At 44.1% G+C, this 18,857-nt stretch overlaps 1 protein-coding gene across 1 annotated transcript; it reads right to left on the bottom strand.

Moving 5' to 3' along the window:
• Positions 1 to 1,044: 1,044 nt before the first annotated feature.
• Positions 1,045 to 17,491, bottom strand: LOC132589997 (veficolin-1-like). The gene is made up of 8 exons (XM_060262814.1): positions 17,355 to 17,491; positions 15,476 to 15,613; positions 14,739 to 14,792; positions 12,565 to 12,600; positions 9,138 to 9,271; positions 6,273 to 6,402; positions 4,982 to 5,116; positions 1,045 to 1,351 (listed from the first exon to the last, which is right to left on the bottom strand). The coding sequence occupies exons 1-8, from the start codon at positions 17,455 to 17,457 to the stop codon at positions 1,101 to 1,103; spliced, it is 981 nt and encodes a 326-aa protein (XP_060118797.1). The 5' UTR covers positions 17,458 to 17,491; the 3' UTR covers positions 1,045 to 1,100.
• Between the last annotated feature and the right edge of the window lie 1,366 nt (positions 17,492 to 18,857).

Raw genomic sequence — 18,857 nt, 5'->3', positions numbered from 1 at the left:
CCTATAACGGTGAGGTGGTGGGTCAACAGATTGTAGTTGTGTTGAACTCTGCTGTTAGATCAAGAAATAACAGCAGTGTTGACCTACCTCAGTCCAGATGTCTCCAGAGGTCATCTGGGAAAGCAACTAGCACTGTCTTTGTCCCATGGCCAGGGCAGAAACCAGACTGAAATTGGTCAAGGATAGATGCATCATCCAGGAAAGCCTGGAGTAGTTCAGCTGCCACTCTCTCAACTACCTTACCCAAAAATGGGAGATTCAAAACTGGGTGGTAGTTGGCTAGGACTGCAAGGTCCAATGTTGGTTCCTTAAAGAGTGGACAAGCCACTGCCTCCTTTAACCCCACCGAGGAGGTCCCAGACAAAAGGGACAAGTTGATGATCTCTTCCAGGAGACCCAAATACCATCCCTGCAGGTTTTAATCAGCCGGGAAGGACATGGGTCAAGGAGGCAAGTGGTTGGCCTCATGGCTGCCAGGACCCTGTTGACATCTTCCTGAGAAAGTCAGTTGCAGTGGTCCAACATCAGACCAAAAGATGGACAAGGGGCTTCCAGTTCCCTTACTGTATTAATTGTGGTTGGGAGGTCCTGGCGGAGCGATAAGACTTTATCTGTGGAACAGTATAGAACACCACAATCAGTGATTTAGTAGAAATTTTTTAAAACAGCAGACTTAAACTCATCATGGTGGGGAGGGGGAGAGGAGGGGAACTGCTGACTGAAAAGCCTGAGAGAATAAATATTTTCACCATATACAGCAGATCTGGAACCATTCAAGCACTGAAAAGCATTCCAAAACTAGATGGTACAATGGAAAAAGGTGTCCATTTAGCTGCTGTTCACATCATCTCAGAAACTGGAAGGTGGTGGAACATGGCCTCAAATGGTGATCTCGAGGGATATGGAACATGGTGGTCCTTTAGGTACGGTAGATTATCTCAAAAGTGCCCAATAAGGAACCATTAGAGGAGCACTGAATCTGTATATGCTGGTCTTGAGAAATCGCATTGTGAAGCTTACTGTTCAGATGGAAGTTTTTGCTTGTAAGTTTATGGAGCAGATCCATTATGGCCATTCAGAGCCCGAAGTGCTTGATTCATCTACTGTGGTCTAATTTTCATATCTGCATATTTGTAAGAATAATAGGCCCCCTTTCCAGCAACCCAGTTGATGCCATTGGCATAAGAAGTGTGTGTGCCTCTGAGGTACAGGCCATTCAGATTAGAAGAGTGGCAGGCACTATACCACCAGCCACCCTTGTAGGATACCGCACAGCTTCCTTTGTCATAGATGTCATTATCCTTGTCCAGTGCAGAGAAGTTCATGCCCTTATGTGATGAGAAGGAATCACCTGAAGGGATAACAGGGGGGAAGAAATATATGACAAAGGGAATAACATATCCCGCCCCCCTCTCCATTTTAAGACAATATCTCTCCTTTTTATCCCTTGGAGAAAATATCAAATTGTTTTATAGGCCGATTTCTTGTTGGAAATATGTATCTGTTTTGTATGTCCTTTGCAATATTCTAAAGTTCCAGTCATTATAGAGTTAACACTGTGCCTGATTCCCTATTGTCTCCATGACCTAGGAAGAAGATACTGATTGCTGTCAATCAAGGTCTAGAAGCAGGAAAACCTGTTTTGTCTGTTTGGTCAGTTAGTCAGGTGACTTCCTTTGTTCAGGCAGAGAGGTCAAGAAGAAGGAGGAAGTAGCCTCCATTAAGCACATGATCTTCTAGTGTGAGGATGTCGTTCTATAGTGTTTGTTATTTTCACCTCCCAGTATCCTTTCCCTGTAGAAATAAATATGTTTTTGCTTTTTCATGTTAAATGCCTCTCAATGATTATTTGATCCAGTGATCCATCGCACTGTTTGAGATAAAGAAATAGAATTTCAAACAGAATTCCCTAACATTTTTGTGCATGTAGCAGGTACTGAATGCTGAAAATGAAAACAAAAAGATAAGTGCCAAGGAGGATGGTGTGAGCACCCTCTAGTTTACCCAGGGTGTTTTTTTTTTTTAGGAGGAACATAGTTCTGGCTGGCTGGGCATCAGGGGGTGTGGCCTACTATGCAAATGAGTTCCTCCTGGGCTTTTTCTACAAAAAAGCTCTGAGTTTACCTAAAACCAAATCTCAGGAAAAGGAGCCTTAAATAGGGACATCAGATTCTGACAGATCCATGACACGAGAGACAGACTGCACCAGATCTGTTTGTTTGTTTGATTTGTATCCCACCGGCCCTGCAAGTAGGCTCAGGACAGGTAACAGCAGGAGATTTCAAAGAACTATTAAAAAACAAATTACCATGGCAAATTGTTTAAAACCATTTAAAAGCGCAGAAGGACTTCAAGCACTGCATTGTGAAGCAATACTGGAAAAGGTTTCCAGTATTGCTAATAGATGACAAAGCAAAGAGTTACAACAGAAGTGATAGTAACATCTCTTTACATGGGCAAATGTAATACGGCAGTTTTCAGCAAGGGAGGCCAGATGATTGGGGTCCACCAACTCAACCAAAGGCCTAGCGGAACAGCTCCATTTTACAGGCCCTGCAAAACTGTACTAAGCCTTGCAGAGCCCTGACCTCAGGTGGGAGCATATTCCACCAGTGGACATCCTCTGGGCTGGGGCCAACCAGCAAATGTCGGTGAACAGAGTTCAAGGCTCTCTGAAGGACATTCCCTTAGATATGTTGGTCCCAGGCTGCATAGGGCTTTAAAGGTTAATACTATCACCTTGAAATGTATCCAGTACTCAATTGTCAGCAAGTGCAATTGGTGTAGCACTGACTGGATGTGCACCTGTGCAGCCATCACAGTCAGCAGGTGCAGTGCCACATGTTACACTAGCTGGAGTTTTCAGATCAGATTTAAGGGAAAGCCTGCATGAAGTGAGTTACAGTAATTTAAGCTGGAAGTGACCATTGCATGGGTCACTGTAGCCAAGTCCCAGGAGGAGAGAGAAGGAACCAGTTGGATTAAATTTCAGCCAGCTCTGCTGTAACCACTCAGCCACAGCCTCCAAAGCCCTGTCCAAATTATCTGGGGTGGAGTCCAGATGGCCATCCATCGACAAATAGAGCTGGGGGTCATTAGCAAACTGGTGACAACTGACAATGCAGCCCAAACCTCCATACCAAGTGGGTGAGGGGGCACATGTAGATGCTGAACAATAGTGGTGAGAAGTTTGCCCCATGGCACTCTGCATTCCAGTGGGTCTTGCAGGGACATCATCTCACCAAGCACCACTCTCTGTCCCCGATCATGGAGAAAGGAAGAAAACTATGATAAGTCAGTTCCCCTGATTCATATGTTGGTGAGGCAGTGGGTCATTAGGCCATAATCGACCATGTCAAATGCTGCCATTAAATCAAGAAGCAAAAGTAGCATTGACCACCTCGATCTGGGTCTCCCCAAGGTCATCCGTAAGACTGATCAGCACTGCCTCCATCCCATGATCAGGGCGGAAACCAGACTGGAATGGATCCAGGATGGATGTGTCATCCAGGAAAACGTGAAGCTGCTCAGCAACTGCCCTCTCAACTACCTTGCCCAGGAACAGCAGGTTTGAAACTGGGCTGAGGTTGGCTAGGACCACACAGTTTACAATGGCATTACAATGTGATCATTATTTTCAATGCTTTCTGTCCTTTGAGTGGGCCAGATAAGAAGCTGTTGCTACATCTAGGCCCTCCCTATCAATCTCAGCGGGCTCATTCCAAGTGCTTGGATCAGGTTGACTGCAAAAAACTGAACCATGTATTCTGCCTCTGTTGTCTGCATTTTTAGGTGCTGCTTTTCATCTCATCCATGTAAAAACTATGTGTTTCCCACTCCTTGATCTGTGTGTGTACCTGCACAAACACAATATGTATACACATGAGTGTCTTCAGCACGTTTATATGACTTTATATGAGAGCCAGTTTGGTGCAGTGCTTAAGTGTGTGGACTCTTATCTGGGAGAACCGGGTTTGATTCCCCACTCCTCCACTTGCACCCGCTGGAATGGCCTTGGGTCAGCCATAGCTATTGCAGGAGCTGTCCTTGAAAGGGCAGCTGCTGTGAGAGCTGTCTCAGCCCCACCCACCTCACAGGGTATCTGTTGTGGGGGAGAAGATAAAGGAGATTGTAAGCCACTCTGAATCTCTGATTCAGAGAGAAGGGCGGGGTATAAATCTGCAATTCTTCTTCTACTTATACATCAGATGAAGATGCATATGAATTCTCATTCTGCATAATTAGTTATGGACCTAGCTCCACCTATTTGGGGCTCATGTAGTCCTCATAGGAGTTCATCATCTGTTGAAAAGCTGCTGATCGCCATCTGGTAGTGGCTGGGGACTGTAGAGTGGACAATAGAGTGCCTGGGAGGGGAAAAGAGAATGCAGTTCTTTATGGTGGTGCAGGATTATTTGCCTTGTTGGCAGGGGATGAGGAACTTAACCATATTAAGTGGTGGTGGGAAATCCCACGTGATATAGCATTCCTCATTTTAATAGCTCTGTCCCAGATCTCCAATAGGGCCTAGATGAGTTCACTCCTAATTTCAATTTTATTAAAATATTTATACCCTACCTTTCCCATTGCTCAAGGGGGCTTAAAAATTCGAAATATAAAAAAAACCCCATAACCCTCCACATAACTCTCTCCACCCTAAAATGCTAACACAAACATAATTAACCTAAGGAACTCACTATCTTAATAGTGTGGCTATGAATGGCCACAATCACAGATTGTTGTTATTGTTTCAAGGAACACACAAAATCATAGAGAGGAAATCTATCAGTGGTTGTTGGGATACCTATATGGCATTTCCATGCTCAGAAGCAGTGAATTTCTAATTATCAGATGTCGGGACAGAAAACAAGAGATGGTTATCATTTCCTATGCTGCTTGAGACTTTCCAGCTGGGCAATCTTTACATTCTTGTGCCACCTTGGAGCAAATGCCCTCAAATAGAATTCTTGGTGTAACTCACCCATGTTACCACCTACGTACGATCCCACTCGTAGCTGGTAGTTTTCCTCCTCACTCAAGATTCGGAAAGTGGTATATGCAGCATAAGTGTTGGTGTCATTGAAATCCCTGGTATCAATCCGTAGCTGTTGTATTCCTGATTATCAGAATATTGGAAAATATGAGAGAAGGAGCATTTTTGGAGAAAATCTTGAACTCAGGTTAGGATTATGGTGACACCAGGGACTCTCATTCCAGGGGATCACACTGGGATTATGAGTCATTAGAGTCCAAGCACTTAGCGACAGGGAATGAAATAGAATGGGCTATTTGTTCTCTTCAGTGCTCCAGTACTGAATGTGGCTGCTTCACAGAGACAAACCAAAATGATAATGCTGAAAGGAGCCGCTGATATAATCATAGCTTTTGCTAAATCAGACTTTTACACATATGGTTCATTTTATTCTTTATTCTCACAAACTCCAGTTCAGCAGAATTTGGTCCACCACCTGCATGTAATGAGTGATGTGGGAAGGAGATTGCTCTCCAAAGAATCTCTCTCGTACACTCACTTTTAAAACAGCATAATGTACAGAGGTGGCACCAGAAGCAGTCTTCAGAACAGGAAAGAGGAACAGCATCCACAAACCCTGGAACAATTCTGAGACTAGTAAGGTTACATGATATTTCTGAAATTGACTGTGGATTTAAGAATGCATTTTAATGCTGACAACCAGGGCCGGATCTAGGGGGTGGGCAGAGGGGGGTGCTTGCCCCGTCACCGGAGGAGGGGGCGCCAAATTGGGTATGGAGTCCATTCTATTCTATGGGACCATAAGATAGAATGGGCCCATAAGGGGTGCCATTTTTTAATTTTGCCCTCCCTCAAAAAACATGTAGATCCAATCCTGCTGACAACAAATGGAAATATATTCTTATGGTTTGCAGTGTGTAGAACGCTGTCTTGTCTTCATGGCTTATTATGTCAGTTTGTATGTGTATGTGGGGGAGACTCTTTTGGTACTTTAAAAGACAGAATCTCTAAGGGCCAATTCCAATCATAACTACATAGTAATTCCAATAAAATTTATCTCACTGCAATATTTATCCTTGTCCTGCACCCACCTTTCCTTTCTAGTTATACAGTTGACCCTTCTGTACCAGCATTCCAGAGTTTTCATAGGTTCCATGGCCAAATGTGAGGTACAGGGAACCATTCCAGGAAGCCACATCTTCCACGGAAATGCACAATTGCTTCCTCATTTCCCCCTAGGATGCACTAACATTGAACAGAAATGGAAACAATGTTTTACCAGAATTTGTGAGAAGATGGATTTTATCATTGCCCAGCCAGAATTCTGAAGCTTGGTTCCCAAATCCTTTCTTGTAGGACTGCCACCCACGGTAGAAATTCACTGATCCATCCTGCCGCCTCTGGAATACCTGAGGGCAGAAGGAGGGTATATTACAATGCTCCAGTGGAAAGGCAAACAGCTGCTCTATTCTATACCAATGGGTGCTCAATGAGTTCCAAAGTGATCTCGCATAATAGCAAGGTGCCGTGTAATCTCTACCTGCCCAATTGATCTGGAAGGGCTGCATATCAGTCCTTCAGCACAAAAATAGTAGCAGATTCTCCACCTTGAGCAAGGATTCCAAATTTGCAGATGTGTTTCTTTAATGGCTCAAAACTGGTAGTTCTGAACACAGCAGTCTCCTACTGTAGACTGCGTTTTCTTATCTAATTCTTTCTTGTAGCAGATTTGGGCATGTCTGCAGTACAATATGTATCAGTCTTGCACATGATACTGGCGATATTTACTTGTACATGATACTTGCTGGTAAGGATTCTCCCAAAGAATCCTGACAAATATAAATTTTTGGAGGATTCTCTGACTGGCTGGAGAAAGGGCCTTTTTATTAGCTGTGTCCTTGTGCAGGCATAGTTAACTTAAATTTGCCTAATTCTAGGACTGGGTAGGCTGGAATAGCATAGGAATTACTTAAAATGTTTAACAAACATTCTGAGGCATCTTTTAACCAGGCTGGTGAGAGAGGGCATCATTTATTTAAAACATTTCTGTGCCACCTTTCCACCCAAATAGAGCCCCCAAGGCAGGAACCATCAAAACATTAAAATATTTCAAATCAAGAATATATACAATAAATTAATAAAAATGTATAGAAACACCTAACTCCAAAACAAGGAAAGAGGGCCAATAATAGTTACTGTGGGTATGTCAAGCAAAATGCAAAAGGCTTCACCTGCTGGTGGAAGACAACAATAGAAGGAGCAGGGCTTTTTTTGAGCAGGAACGCACAGGAACGCAGTTCCAGCTGGCATGGTGTCAGGGGGTGTGGCCTAATATACAAATAAGTTCCTGCTGGACTTTTTCTACATTTGAGACTTGATAGTGGTTATTCAACTCCTTGTCTTTAGGAGTGGACATACCACTGCCCACTTCAGGACAGGAGAGACCACTCCCTCTCCCTGTGAGGCATTTACTGTCTCTAGGACCCAGTCTGCCAGTCTCCCTAGCAAATTAAAGTGGCCAGGAGGGGCAAGGGTTGTACAAACAGGTGGGACATCTCAAACTCAACCCTGTCCACATCAACAGACTGTACAAGCTGAAAGGTATTCCACACAACTGGAGAAATTGACACTCTGAGACCACCAATCTTGTCCCTGCTAATGTATTGTCAAGTCGGAAAGGATGCAAGACATTTTATCAGCAAAGTACTTAGCAAAATTATCACAGTGGGCTGCACAGCAGTGCACTTCTTCCTGAAGGCTGGAATCCAATAGGCCTCTGTCCAGTCAGAAGTGTACTGTAGGTCTACACTGTGCAAATGCAGTGGTGGCAGGGAAATATTGTTTCTTTGCCACCATCACCATCACAGAGTAGGGTTTAAATTGAACAGTAGCCTGTGCCTTGTCAGATACATCCGATGTCTTTCCACACTGTTGTTCTAGCCATCTCCCTTGTCTTTTTAGTCACATCCCCTCAGTCAACCAAGAGGCTGTCTGGACTTTTACTCCTGAGAGAGGGTATCTAGTAACAATCATGTAACTGCCTGGGTCATTTCCTCATTCCAGATGTCAACCAGGGCATCATAAGTAGTACTAACCATATCACCAGGAAAACTGCCTAATATCATCTGAAAACCAATTGGATTGCGCTGGCAACCATCTTGGGGCTTGTCCTCCACCAGTTCAAACCTTACTGCTGTCCAGCATGGTGGGGGAGGCTAGCTCTCCCTGGCATATCATTTTAATATGCAGGCCAGGAAAAGCTAAATGCACCAAAAATGCTGATTCAGACTTGGAGCAATGGTGGGATTGCCCAGAAGAAAGGGTAACTTGTACTAAGGGGTTAGGTGTTTTGTATGCAAGCAATCAGCTATCAATTTCTAAACCCAGTTTAACCCAGCTTTTGGTGTGCTGTTTCTTCGTTTCAGGGATGGATGGGCAATTGAAGTTTAGTGAAGTTGTTAGGAACTCTCTTTTACAGATACATACTCCTCCCTCATAAAGCTACAGTTCTCAGAATCTCTTGGGGGTGAAGTTATAGTGTAAATATGAATTTGTTTTTCATAGAGGCCAGCTGCTGAAAAGAGGTGGGCAGCCTGATCTGTTTATCTTACTCTAAGAGAATCATATTGGTACAAACCTGATTTTTGAAAAAACACAGCAGGACAAGAGGCTTTTTCTCTGAAAAAGCTGCCACCCTAGAAACTTGTGCCATGTCTCCTGAGGCCCAGTGCCTGGTCACCACGGAGACAGTTTACTGCATTGTGTGCCTCTGGAGAATAGCCACTTGCCAGCTGCCTGCCTTCCCCCCCAGTGCTTCTTTGAAAATAGCGTGTCCAAGACGGTGGATGTCTATGTGGTAAAGAGAGCCAGCCTGATGTAGTGGTTAAGAGCTGTGGACTCTAATCTGGAGAACCAGGTTTGATTTCACACTCCTCCACATGAAGTCAGCTAGGTGACCTTGGGCCAGTCAAAGTTCTCTCAGAGCTCTCTCAGCCGGCTCCCCCCTGAAAAAAATAAGTCTAGCTCACCAACCTAGTGGTGCATAATAGTAAAAAAGCTAGAACTTAAGGCTTCCAAACAATCTTAGGATCTCCTGGCTATACTACAAACAATGCCATATGTTAACAATAATAATAATTATTACCAGCCATCCTCCTCCATCAGTCTCCATGTCACAGAAGACAGTCATTGTTTTCCCTGGCACCGGATAGATAGTGTACCAGCCATTTAGTGTCTCTCCAAATTCTAGAAGCTCTTTGCAGTTTCTGGCTCTGGTTTCTAGCGGAAATGTTAAGAAACAACAGTCTGGGTCAATTCACGTTATTTCAGTTTTGGAAGTGTTACATGAGAGAAACTGTCATTGTATTAACGAGCTTTGTGTCAGTTTATTAAAAGACCTGGAGAACAAATAGAGCTAGATTTGAGTCCAGTAGCACCTTACAGACCAACAACATTTTGGGAGTATAAACTTAAGAGAAGCACACCCTTTGTCAAATACCAGTATCTTGTATCTTACAAAGTGAGAGCTGACAACACTTGGCCCTGATGATGGGAGCTTTATTTCTTGAAAGGTTATATCCTGAAAAAATTGTCCATCTCTGCAGTGCTACTGGACTCTTCTGCTGCAGGCTAACAAAGCTACCCTTCCTAAACAGTCTGAGAATACATAACTCACAACAGTCCTCTGTGGCTAGAAGAGGAACCCTGGGAGGTGTATGCAGAAGAGAATGTGACTGGAAGCTGCACAGGAAAAGACAAGTACAAAAAGCTCAGCTCCCTCAACATGCAGTTTTTCTTCTAGTGCTTTCAGGACACATTGCTAGAACTATGACACTAGAAACTTGGTTTATAAAACAGAGTGTATAGTCCAGGAATCTGCAGGCAACTGAACTTAACATTGCATGAATGTGGCTCACAGAAAATGATCAGGGCCACCATGGCTCAGTTCAGACAGAATGTGAAACTATGGTTTGATTACAGTATCTATAGTTAGTGTGATTATCCAAACAGGAGACACACCACTAACTATGGCTGATCAAGATACAGCAATATAAGTTCTGAAACCATGGTCTGAACTTCACTTATTATCCTTAGTTATGGTTATGCATGATAAACAAATGCTGATATAGTGGCTGAAACCTGGCTTGTTTCCCTGCAGCGTCCTCACACATTCCCTAGCCTGGCCATAGGAAAGCAACAAAACCAACAAATGTTGAGGCACACCAGGATTTCAGTGACTGTGACCTGAATCCTAACCATAGTTAAAATAAACATGTCAGAACCAAGCCAATGAAACAGAACATAAGAAGGAAGTATATAGAGATATCTGTTTAGATTAGGTTTTTTTGAACTTAAATAACTGAGGTGCAAACAATGTGTAAAGGTAGTGAATCTGTGAATGTGTTGTTCACTCAATTGTAGTCCATAATGTCCGCTGCACTACAGTAATCAGTGGCTGAATTTGGCGAATGGATTTAAGATGCTGACTGCCAGAGGTCTTGGACTAATTCCATAGGCCAACTAGACCATTAGTTTGTATCCATGGCAGCCTCGAGAGACCTCTGCACAAGACTTACAATACAGTGTGCAAGCTGCTTCATCTATGCCCCTTGGACGGGGCGGCCCTAGGGTTCACAGCACTGTAGACAAGCCTGCTGCCCCTCTGCCCTCTTCCTTAGCACACCCTTAAGCGCCATGCCCTACTGCCCACTCCCTTCTACTCCTTGGGGGTGTGCATGGCAAAGTAGTGTGGGAATGATGCCCTGGCAGCTTCCAGCCTCTGTTCTGTGGCACTAAGCACCACAGAGAAATTGTGCACCGGACAGCTGGCTTCACTTCACCTCCCTTCCAGAAGGGAGTGAAGCCAGCAGGCCAGAACACAAACTCTATGCACCACTTAAAGAGAGTGCCACAGAACAGAGGCTGGGAGCCGCCCAGGCACCCTCCCCACCCTGCTTTGCCATGTGCACCCTTGGGGGGCCGGAAGGATGTGGGTGGTGGGGCATGGTGCAGTGCAGTGCTGCCACTGAGGAGGGCAGTGGGTGGTGGCTGGGGCATTTGCCTAGGCCTATGGCACAGGGGAGAGGCCCAATTCAGTGTCCCCCCAGCCTGGCACCTTAGGCAAATGCCAAATTTGCCTAGTGGCAGCGCCTCTTCTGCCCTTGGATACCACTCAGCAGTGGTGGCATAGATGTGTAGACCCCAGACTGATGCTCGTAAGGAATGTGAAGATTAGCCATGATGGACACACCATCCTGAAAGGAGGATTACTCATCACTATCAGTCTTCTCTTGCAGTGTTCAGCTGTATGAGTTAAGGCAAATTCTCACTTGTAGCAATGACAGAATCCAAATGGCCTCTTGGTGCCATAGTAGAAGGTCTAGAAAAATGCCCCAAAATTGTTTACATGCAAGCGGATATTATGGTGGAAGAAAAGCCAATGTGGAGTGTGATCTCACAAAGTTGAAAGGCTGAAAGGTACTACATTGGACCAGGGCTTTTTTTGAGAGGGAATGCAGTTCCGGCTGGCTTGGTGTCGGGGTGCAGCCTAATATGTAAATAAGTTCCTGTTGGTTTTTTTCTACAAAAAAAGAGCCCTGCATTGGACTATCATAATGTGGTTGCTATTATGATATACCACAGTGACCCTCCGTCTGTGATTAGTGAGCTGCCCATGGCTTGTAATAGTTAAACTGTAATTTTTGACAAGGTCAGCTTTTACTGCATTTTGACCACCCTATATCTACAAAGGAAAGTCTAATGGCATTAAATTTGCAGGGCAGTCAGTTTTATTTGTCAACATCAAAGGCCATAAGAACATTACTTGGTCATCTCTACATTACAAGGTCTTTCAGATTTATTTTTATGCAGACACACCTTCTCCCAAAGAATATTGGGAACTGTAGTTTGGTGACAATGCTGAGAGTGATCTTGTGACAGACAGGTTAGGTTTAGCCTCTCCTTAAGAGCAACAAACCCAATAACTTCATTCAGTGTCAGAATGAAAGGCAATTATTAAAAGGAGCTGAGGCTACCTATCTGCTGATGTTTCTGTGAGTGAGAAAGAAGACCAGAGATGTGAAATGGTTGCAGCTCTCAAAAGATTTTTTAAAAGGCAATGTGTGACTGCCTAACCTACCTGTAGCCCTGAACCTGTGCAAGAGAGGTTGTGGAGAGTGGCAAGCACTCTGTGTGAGTGAAAAAGGTGTGTCACAAACCCATTGGGAAATCTTAATGCCCCATACCTCAGTGTACAATTCCAAAGGGTAACTGAAGAGATGAAATGATGGAATTAATTTAAATTAGCAGCATTGATAAGTTCTGTAAAACTTGAACACAGGACTCATCAAGCTTGAGCTATCAAAAGTGCTTGTTCTTTATCTATATATTTGAGTGCTGCTAGGTTCAGTGAATGCATGGAATATTAGAGGACCCCACCGGGTGTGTATGTGTATGAATGGCCACATCTTATGGATGATGTTTGCAGTCATCCTCCATTAGCTTTGAAAGAACCATCAGCAGCTCACCAACCAACCTGTGCTAACTAGTAACAGGGTGATGAATAGACATACCTTGCTGCTGGTTGCTGGTACAACTGCATGAATCTCCTGTAAAAAGAGGAAACCGACTTCTTGTGATGGGAACAAAACATGGTACCAAAAGCATATGAAAAATGAAAGTAAAAGCTTTTTCAGAGACTTCATGTGAATTAAAAAAAATATTTATCAAATTTATATCCCACTTCCTCTCCCCTGAATGGGATTCGGGATGGCTAACAGCATATAAAATACACCAATAAAAACAACATAAAGACACAGTAAATAATCTTTAAAATAAAAAACAGTAAAAAAAACCTTTCACTTTAAAATCTATCCAGTATCAAGCAGACTAGGATGCATGGATGGTGAAGACACAGGGGAAGTATACCAGCTGCCTGGTAGATCACAATAACTCAAAGGCTGCCTGATGAAAAAAACAGCCTGTATGGCCTGCAGAACCTAGGAAGGTCCCACAAAGCACACACCTCTTTGGATAGCTGGCAGAACCAGACAAATCCTGCAGAGCATTCTGGAATCCAGTTGGACCCGTGAGTCTCCATGGGTGAACATAAATAAGCTTACTGTCAGTTTGGAGAAATGCAAGACCCACTCCACCATGGCCTCAGCCAGCTTCAGCAGGGAGTCAGCTGGTAAGCTAGGTGGACAGTAAACCAGCAAGACTCCCACTCTCTCTCTTGCACCCCACGCCAGGCTTACCCATTTAGTGCCAGTGATATTTGGTGAAAGAAGCTGTTTGAGGAGAAAGAATCTCAGAAGAGAATTGCCACTTTACTCCATTGTCCTGTTCATGGTTGATGAAAGACTTTTGCGGCGCAAACAGAAACCGCCAAAAAGCAGTTTCCGTTTGCGCGGCTTTTGCGCCGGGAGTTTCCGGCTCTTCCGGCTGCTCCGCGGCATTTAGTGCGAAATCCGTGCAGATCCTGCACGGTGAAGAGGGGGGTCGCGCTGGCTGAAGGTGAGTGCGAAAACGCCCTGAGTATCTTGGAGCTAGTGAGAGCAATCAGTTCACCCTCATCCACCCAGAGGTCAGTCAAGTACGCCAGATCAAAATCGGCTTTCCTAATAAATGTTTCAAGGGAGGCAGTCTTATTCATAATCGATCTGACATTGCACAACATCAGGTTTGAAAAGGAGGGCAGAGAAGTCTGGGTCTGTGCATCATCATTCTTTGGGATGAGGAGATTAGAAAGGGATAGAGCATGCCCATATTTCATTCTCCTTCTAAACCCACCACCATACCTCCCACCTCCCCATCTTACAGGGGTTCCCTGGCTACCTAGGCATATCTCACAACTTATTGTGCTTTCCCTCTCCACCTATGAGAGGATCTAACCAGCTTTGCAGCAGATTTATAGTGCACACACACAAAAACCCACACAATCAAGCAACCCACAATAGTGGAAGCCAAGCAATGGACCTCCACCCTACCTAGCCGTGTAATTGATGATGATGATATTGGACTTATATCCTGCCCTATACGCTGAAGCTCAGAGTCTCAGAGTGGTCACAATCTCCTTTACCTCCCCGCCCCTCCACAACAGATACCCTGTGAAGTGGGTGGGGCTGAGAGAGCTCTTACAGCAGCTGCCGTTTCAAGGACAACTCCTACTAGAGCTATGGCTGACCCAAGGCCATTGCAGCAGGTGCAAGTGCAAGACTGGGGAATCAAACCCGGTTCTCCCGAATAAGAGTCCACGTACTTAACCCCTACACCAAACTGGCTTTCTCATATCCTCTCTTGATACCCTCTTCCCCAAATCACCAGCCAGCTGCAGTCTGTAAGAGCTGTTGCCTCTGCCAGGACAGAGCTGCAGCTTTTGGGCTCTGCCTGGCACTTTACCCAATGTTCTGGCAAGGCAGTCCCAAGCTCCCCACTCTGGCCTTAGTTATTACTTAGCTAATTAGCTCTAATCACCAGCCAGCCCTGATCTACAGGAGCTGTTGCCTCTGCTGTGACAGAGCTGCAGCTTCTGGGCTCCACCTAGCACTTTCCTGATGTTCTCCTGTCATGGAGGAAAATGTGGCAGTGGCCACTATTTTTGCCTGGGTTTGCAGTCACCAAGAATTGGTTGCTGTGGTTCTTTTTGCAACATAAACCAGCAAATAGTGGGAGGTCTGTGGCCTCATTTGTCAATTGCACCCCCTCCTCTGCCAGTTCACCCTCAATGGATTTGTAGCTACATTACCTTGGTCTCCTTTGGGTCCAGCTTTCCCAGTTGCTCCAGTAGATCCTCTCTCCCCTGAGGAAAAGAGATCAGTGATAGATGAGGGAACTGACAACTGACAACATCACTTTTCTGTATGCATGGTTTTAAAGTAGTAGATGGAGAACTGCTCTGTGAGTAGCCAAGGGAAAGTGCCCTGAATTCATGAGTGATTTATGATAAATATCAAAGGCTAATTAATGTGGCCCTTGCATTATTTTAGCAGTCAAGATGGGCAAAGATTCAGGATACAAGTTGTGGCCTCCACAGATCCTAGGATCCTGTCAATATCTACCATGGTAACTGGGTCAAAATGATCCATTTGCAGACTAGACAAAAGTATTAGACATGCCTTCTGCCTGGCCAGTGGCCTATATTCCATTAAGCATCCATATCTGAACATATGTTCTTTTATTGGCAAAAAAACATGCAGAAACAACCAATAGAAGTAAGCCTTATGTGAATTGTCCCTGGGCAATATACTCTTCCAGGATGTGAATGCTGTATCCACCTCTATTTGAACGATTTAAAGGCAAGGAATATCTTTCTATTATTCTACTCTGCTATTTCTCTGCTTTCCATACCTTCCCCCTTGTTCCAGGACTTGTAAATACAGAGCACAGGCTCTTGGTTCAGTGTTGATCTTTCCCCCATGTTATTCAAAGCAAATAATCTTCCTAATCTACCCCAAACCAGATCTTATATGGACATCTTCTCACCTGGGGGGCCCTGAGGGCCTGTGTCACCCTTAGCTCCAGGCAATCCATTTGTTCCTGGCACACCTGGAATTCCTGGTGTGCCTGGCTGGCCCTGGAGGAAAACCTTGTCTGCTCCACACTGAGATAAGCGCTTTAGCTCTGAAATAGGAAAACGATTATCAATGAGAGAATATATGAAGTGGTGTATGTGAGGCAGTTTTCCTTAGGGATTAGTAGCCTTATGATAAACAGGGATATTGTTGGGATGCTCAGGACATTGGGGGAGGGGAGTGTGCAGCAGATAGTGCTGGGTTCATATGTGGTGAGTGGGTCAAGTTCACATCCCTTTGCATCACCTCTCAGCTTGACATACTTCGCAGAGTTGTTACCAGGATAATGGCCTTCCTCAGGTGTTTTGAAGAGAGTGGGAGAAAATTAAGTAAAAATCAATGAAATTAGCAGACTAGGGTTGCTATTGCCCCAGAGAATGCATTCCCTGACCCTGTGCTGCAGTGGCATATCTCTTTGTTTAGTACCAATGTGAAATTTCTAACTGTCACTTGAGCCGTTTCACACATTATGCAGTCAAACTTGACATTGCCACTAAAAATATACTTGGTAGAGGAACACAGCAAATCCTCTCTCTATCTCCAAATGCTAAAATCTCCATTCTACTTGTACACTTAAACAACATCTCAGTCAGGGATACACACACATATACAAAACCCCTATAATGTTATCAATCCACCCTTTAAATATGTCTGAAAAACAGAAACCTGGACTAGTTCATGTGTCACATATTAAATTAAGGAAATGTGTGGTTCTCAGGGCTTTTTTTGTAGAAAAAGCTCAGCAGGAACTCATTTGCATATTAGACCACACACCCTGATAGCACCATTGTTTCACACAGGGTTTTTTCTACAGTGGTGTGAAACAATGGTGATGTCAGGGGGATAGCAGGAACTCACTCACATATTAGGCCATACTCCCTGATGCCAAGCCAGCTGGAACTGCATTCCTGTGCATTCCAGAGGGGTTCTGGAAGTCTTTCACATCTTTGGCTGAATGTTTTGTAATTAATGCATAAATACATAATACCCCTCTTTGAGACAGTGTTGGAAACAGTGTATCAAAAACGCTTGGAACAGGCTCTGTCAGAGATGGCTTTAAGAAGTCAGTTAAAAAGTACACAGAATAAACCTTTTGAGTACTTATTTCATACAAGTACTTTATTCCTTGCTGTTATTGTGAATTATTACTGATGGAACTTTTGAAAATACTGTATTAGAAATATGTGAAATGTTGTTCTGTTGTACTGAGATGGTTGTGTGTTTTGTGAGTGATTGGATTGGATTTTACTATGGTGTATCACGCTCATCAATTTTCAAATTTAATGAATTACTGTTGTTATGTAATTGATGTGTAATTTTCTGCATATTCTAATGTATTGACAATTTATATATGAAATATTGTTTTCAGTCTATTTGTAAACTTGTTCACTTTTTTTGTAGTATTGCAGCCTCCGTGTGGAGCCTGGAGATCTCCCCCCTTTACAACTGATCTCCAGCTGGCAGATCAGATCATCTGGAGAAAATGGCTGCTTTGGAGAGTGGACTCTGTGGCATTGTACCATGCTGAGGCCCCTTCCGCAAACCACGCTCTCTCCTGGATCCACCTCCAAAGTCTCCAGGTATTTTCCAACACAGACCTGGCAACCCTATGTGCTACAGAGACTTTTGGCAGGCATAGCTTTTCTTATCACATTCCTGCAGCAATGAGAAAAGTTGTATCTGCCAAAATTCCCCATTCTGTAGGACTGCACAAGGCATAGCAGCCCTTATTCTGCACTGAGGCCAGTTACCTGGCTAACACAAAGGTCACTTGGCACATTCACACTCACCTGCACAGCAGGTAGCTTCTGTCTCCTGTCCATAGCTTTCTTTCATCATAGACACAACTATCAGGAATACCAGCACCACCAGAAAGCTAAGCCAGGTGGTCATCTTGACTTGCAGAACCTTGTCTACCTCTTAAAATGTCTTACTGAGTCAGGGCTGTCTTGCCCCTTATATGCTCTTAGCATTGCAACTTCAGAGAAATGAGGAAATGCTGAAATTTCCCGTTAAAGGGACTGTGCCAAACACCTTGGTTGTGCAATGTTTTTTTCCCCACAAGGGTGGGTACATAGTTCATGGTATTCAGAGACAGAACAGGTTTTTAGAGCTTTGAAATCCCTAAATTGGGACACATGCCCACATCAGCAACAATCTCCTGGTGATTAATATTCTTTTAGTTTTAGGCGTTATTCTGCCCTCCCCAAACCTCTAGGCCTTTTTCAAGCTGTAGCTGCCAACCTTATATAGGAGCAGACATTAGGGTTGCCAACTGTGGATTAGGAGATTCCTGGAGAAGTAGGGTGGAGCCTGGGAAAGACAGAGACTTCAGTGAGATATACTGTTATAGAGTCCATCTTCCAGAAATGCCACTTTTTCTAGGGTAACTGATCTCTGGGGATCCCCAGGCCAGGCAACACCTGGAGGCTGACAACCCTAGCAGGCACAAATCGTTAGACAAGGGTTGGAGTAATCAAAACCTTGCTATTTAGGCCCCAAATTGGAAACCAATGTATTTCTAGGTTAGGAAATGTTATGCAAGCCAAGGATTTTTATCCTCCATTTGTAAACAGTTTACAAACCCTGGAAAAGTTCTCTGGGAAACAGAGGGAGAGATTACTGGCAGTCAAGTATTTCTTAATGCAAAAGCGTGCTCAGTTCAGAAATCTAAGTTGCCAGATTTCATACCACTGTCATTTGGATGTCATCTTGGAAAAATGGCCAATGTTTTTGAGAATTTTTCATAGAAAGTAATTATATGAGAAGAAAATCAGTGGCCATCAGTTGTTTCTTATCCTTTCTTGGTCTTTGCCATAATCCACCAGTTACTACCCCTCTTCAGCCCAGCCTTTCTTTACTTTCTTCCCAAAAGGCTTTTCTATCAGAGGCATCAAAGCCTGGGGGTTAAATGAAGAAACAAGTTTTAACAGAGCATCCTTAACCACTTTCCTCTCACATTCCACCATATGTTTTCCTGAGCAGAAGGGGGCAAATGGCTCTTCTTTATTAACAACAGATATTCACCCACACAGTCCAAAAAAAGAGCCCATCCTCCATTTGCTACAACTTGAACTAACTTTTTAAAAGTTACAACTTTTCTTAGTACATCTTGCTTTGCAAGATCTCAGCTAAATGATGATTGTTAGCCTCCCTCTCCTGTCGCAGCCACAAGATAGGTCACCGTTGGGGAAACTCAGGGCGTTTTCGCACAGGGCTTACCCCAGAGCGATGTCCCTCTTCACCGCGCAGCGTCTGCGTGGATTTCGCACCAACTGCTCCGCAGAACACAT

Source organism: Heteronotia binoei, chromosome 21 (genome assembly GCF_032191835.1).
Source record: "Heteronotia binoei isolate CCM8104 ecotype False Entrance Well chromosome 21, APGP_CSIRO_Hbin_v1, whole genome shotgun sequence".
NCBI lineage: Eukaryota > Metazoa > Chordata > Lepidosauria > Squamata > Gekkonidae > Heteronotia > Heteronotia binoei.
The sequence above is the reverse complement of the archived record's forward strand: the minus strand, read 5'-3'. Positions and strand labels throughout refer to the sequence as shown.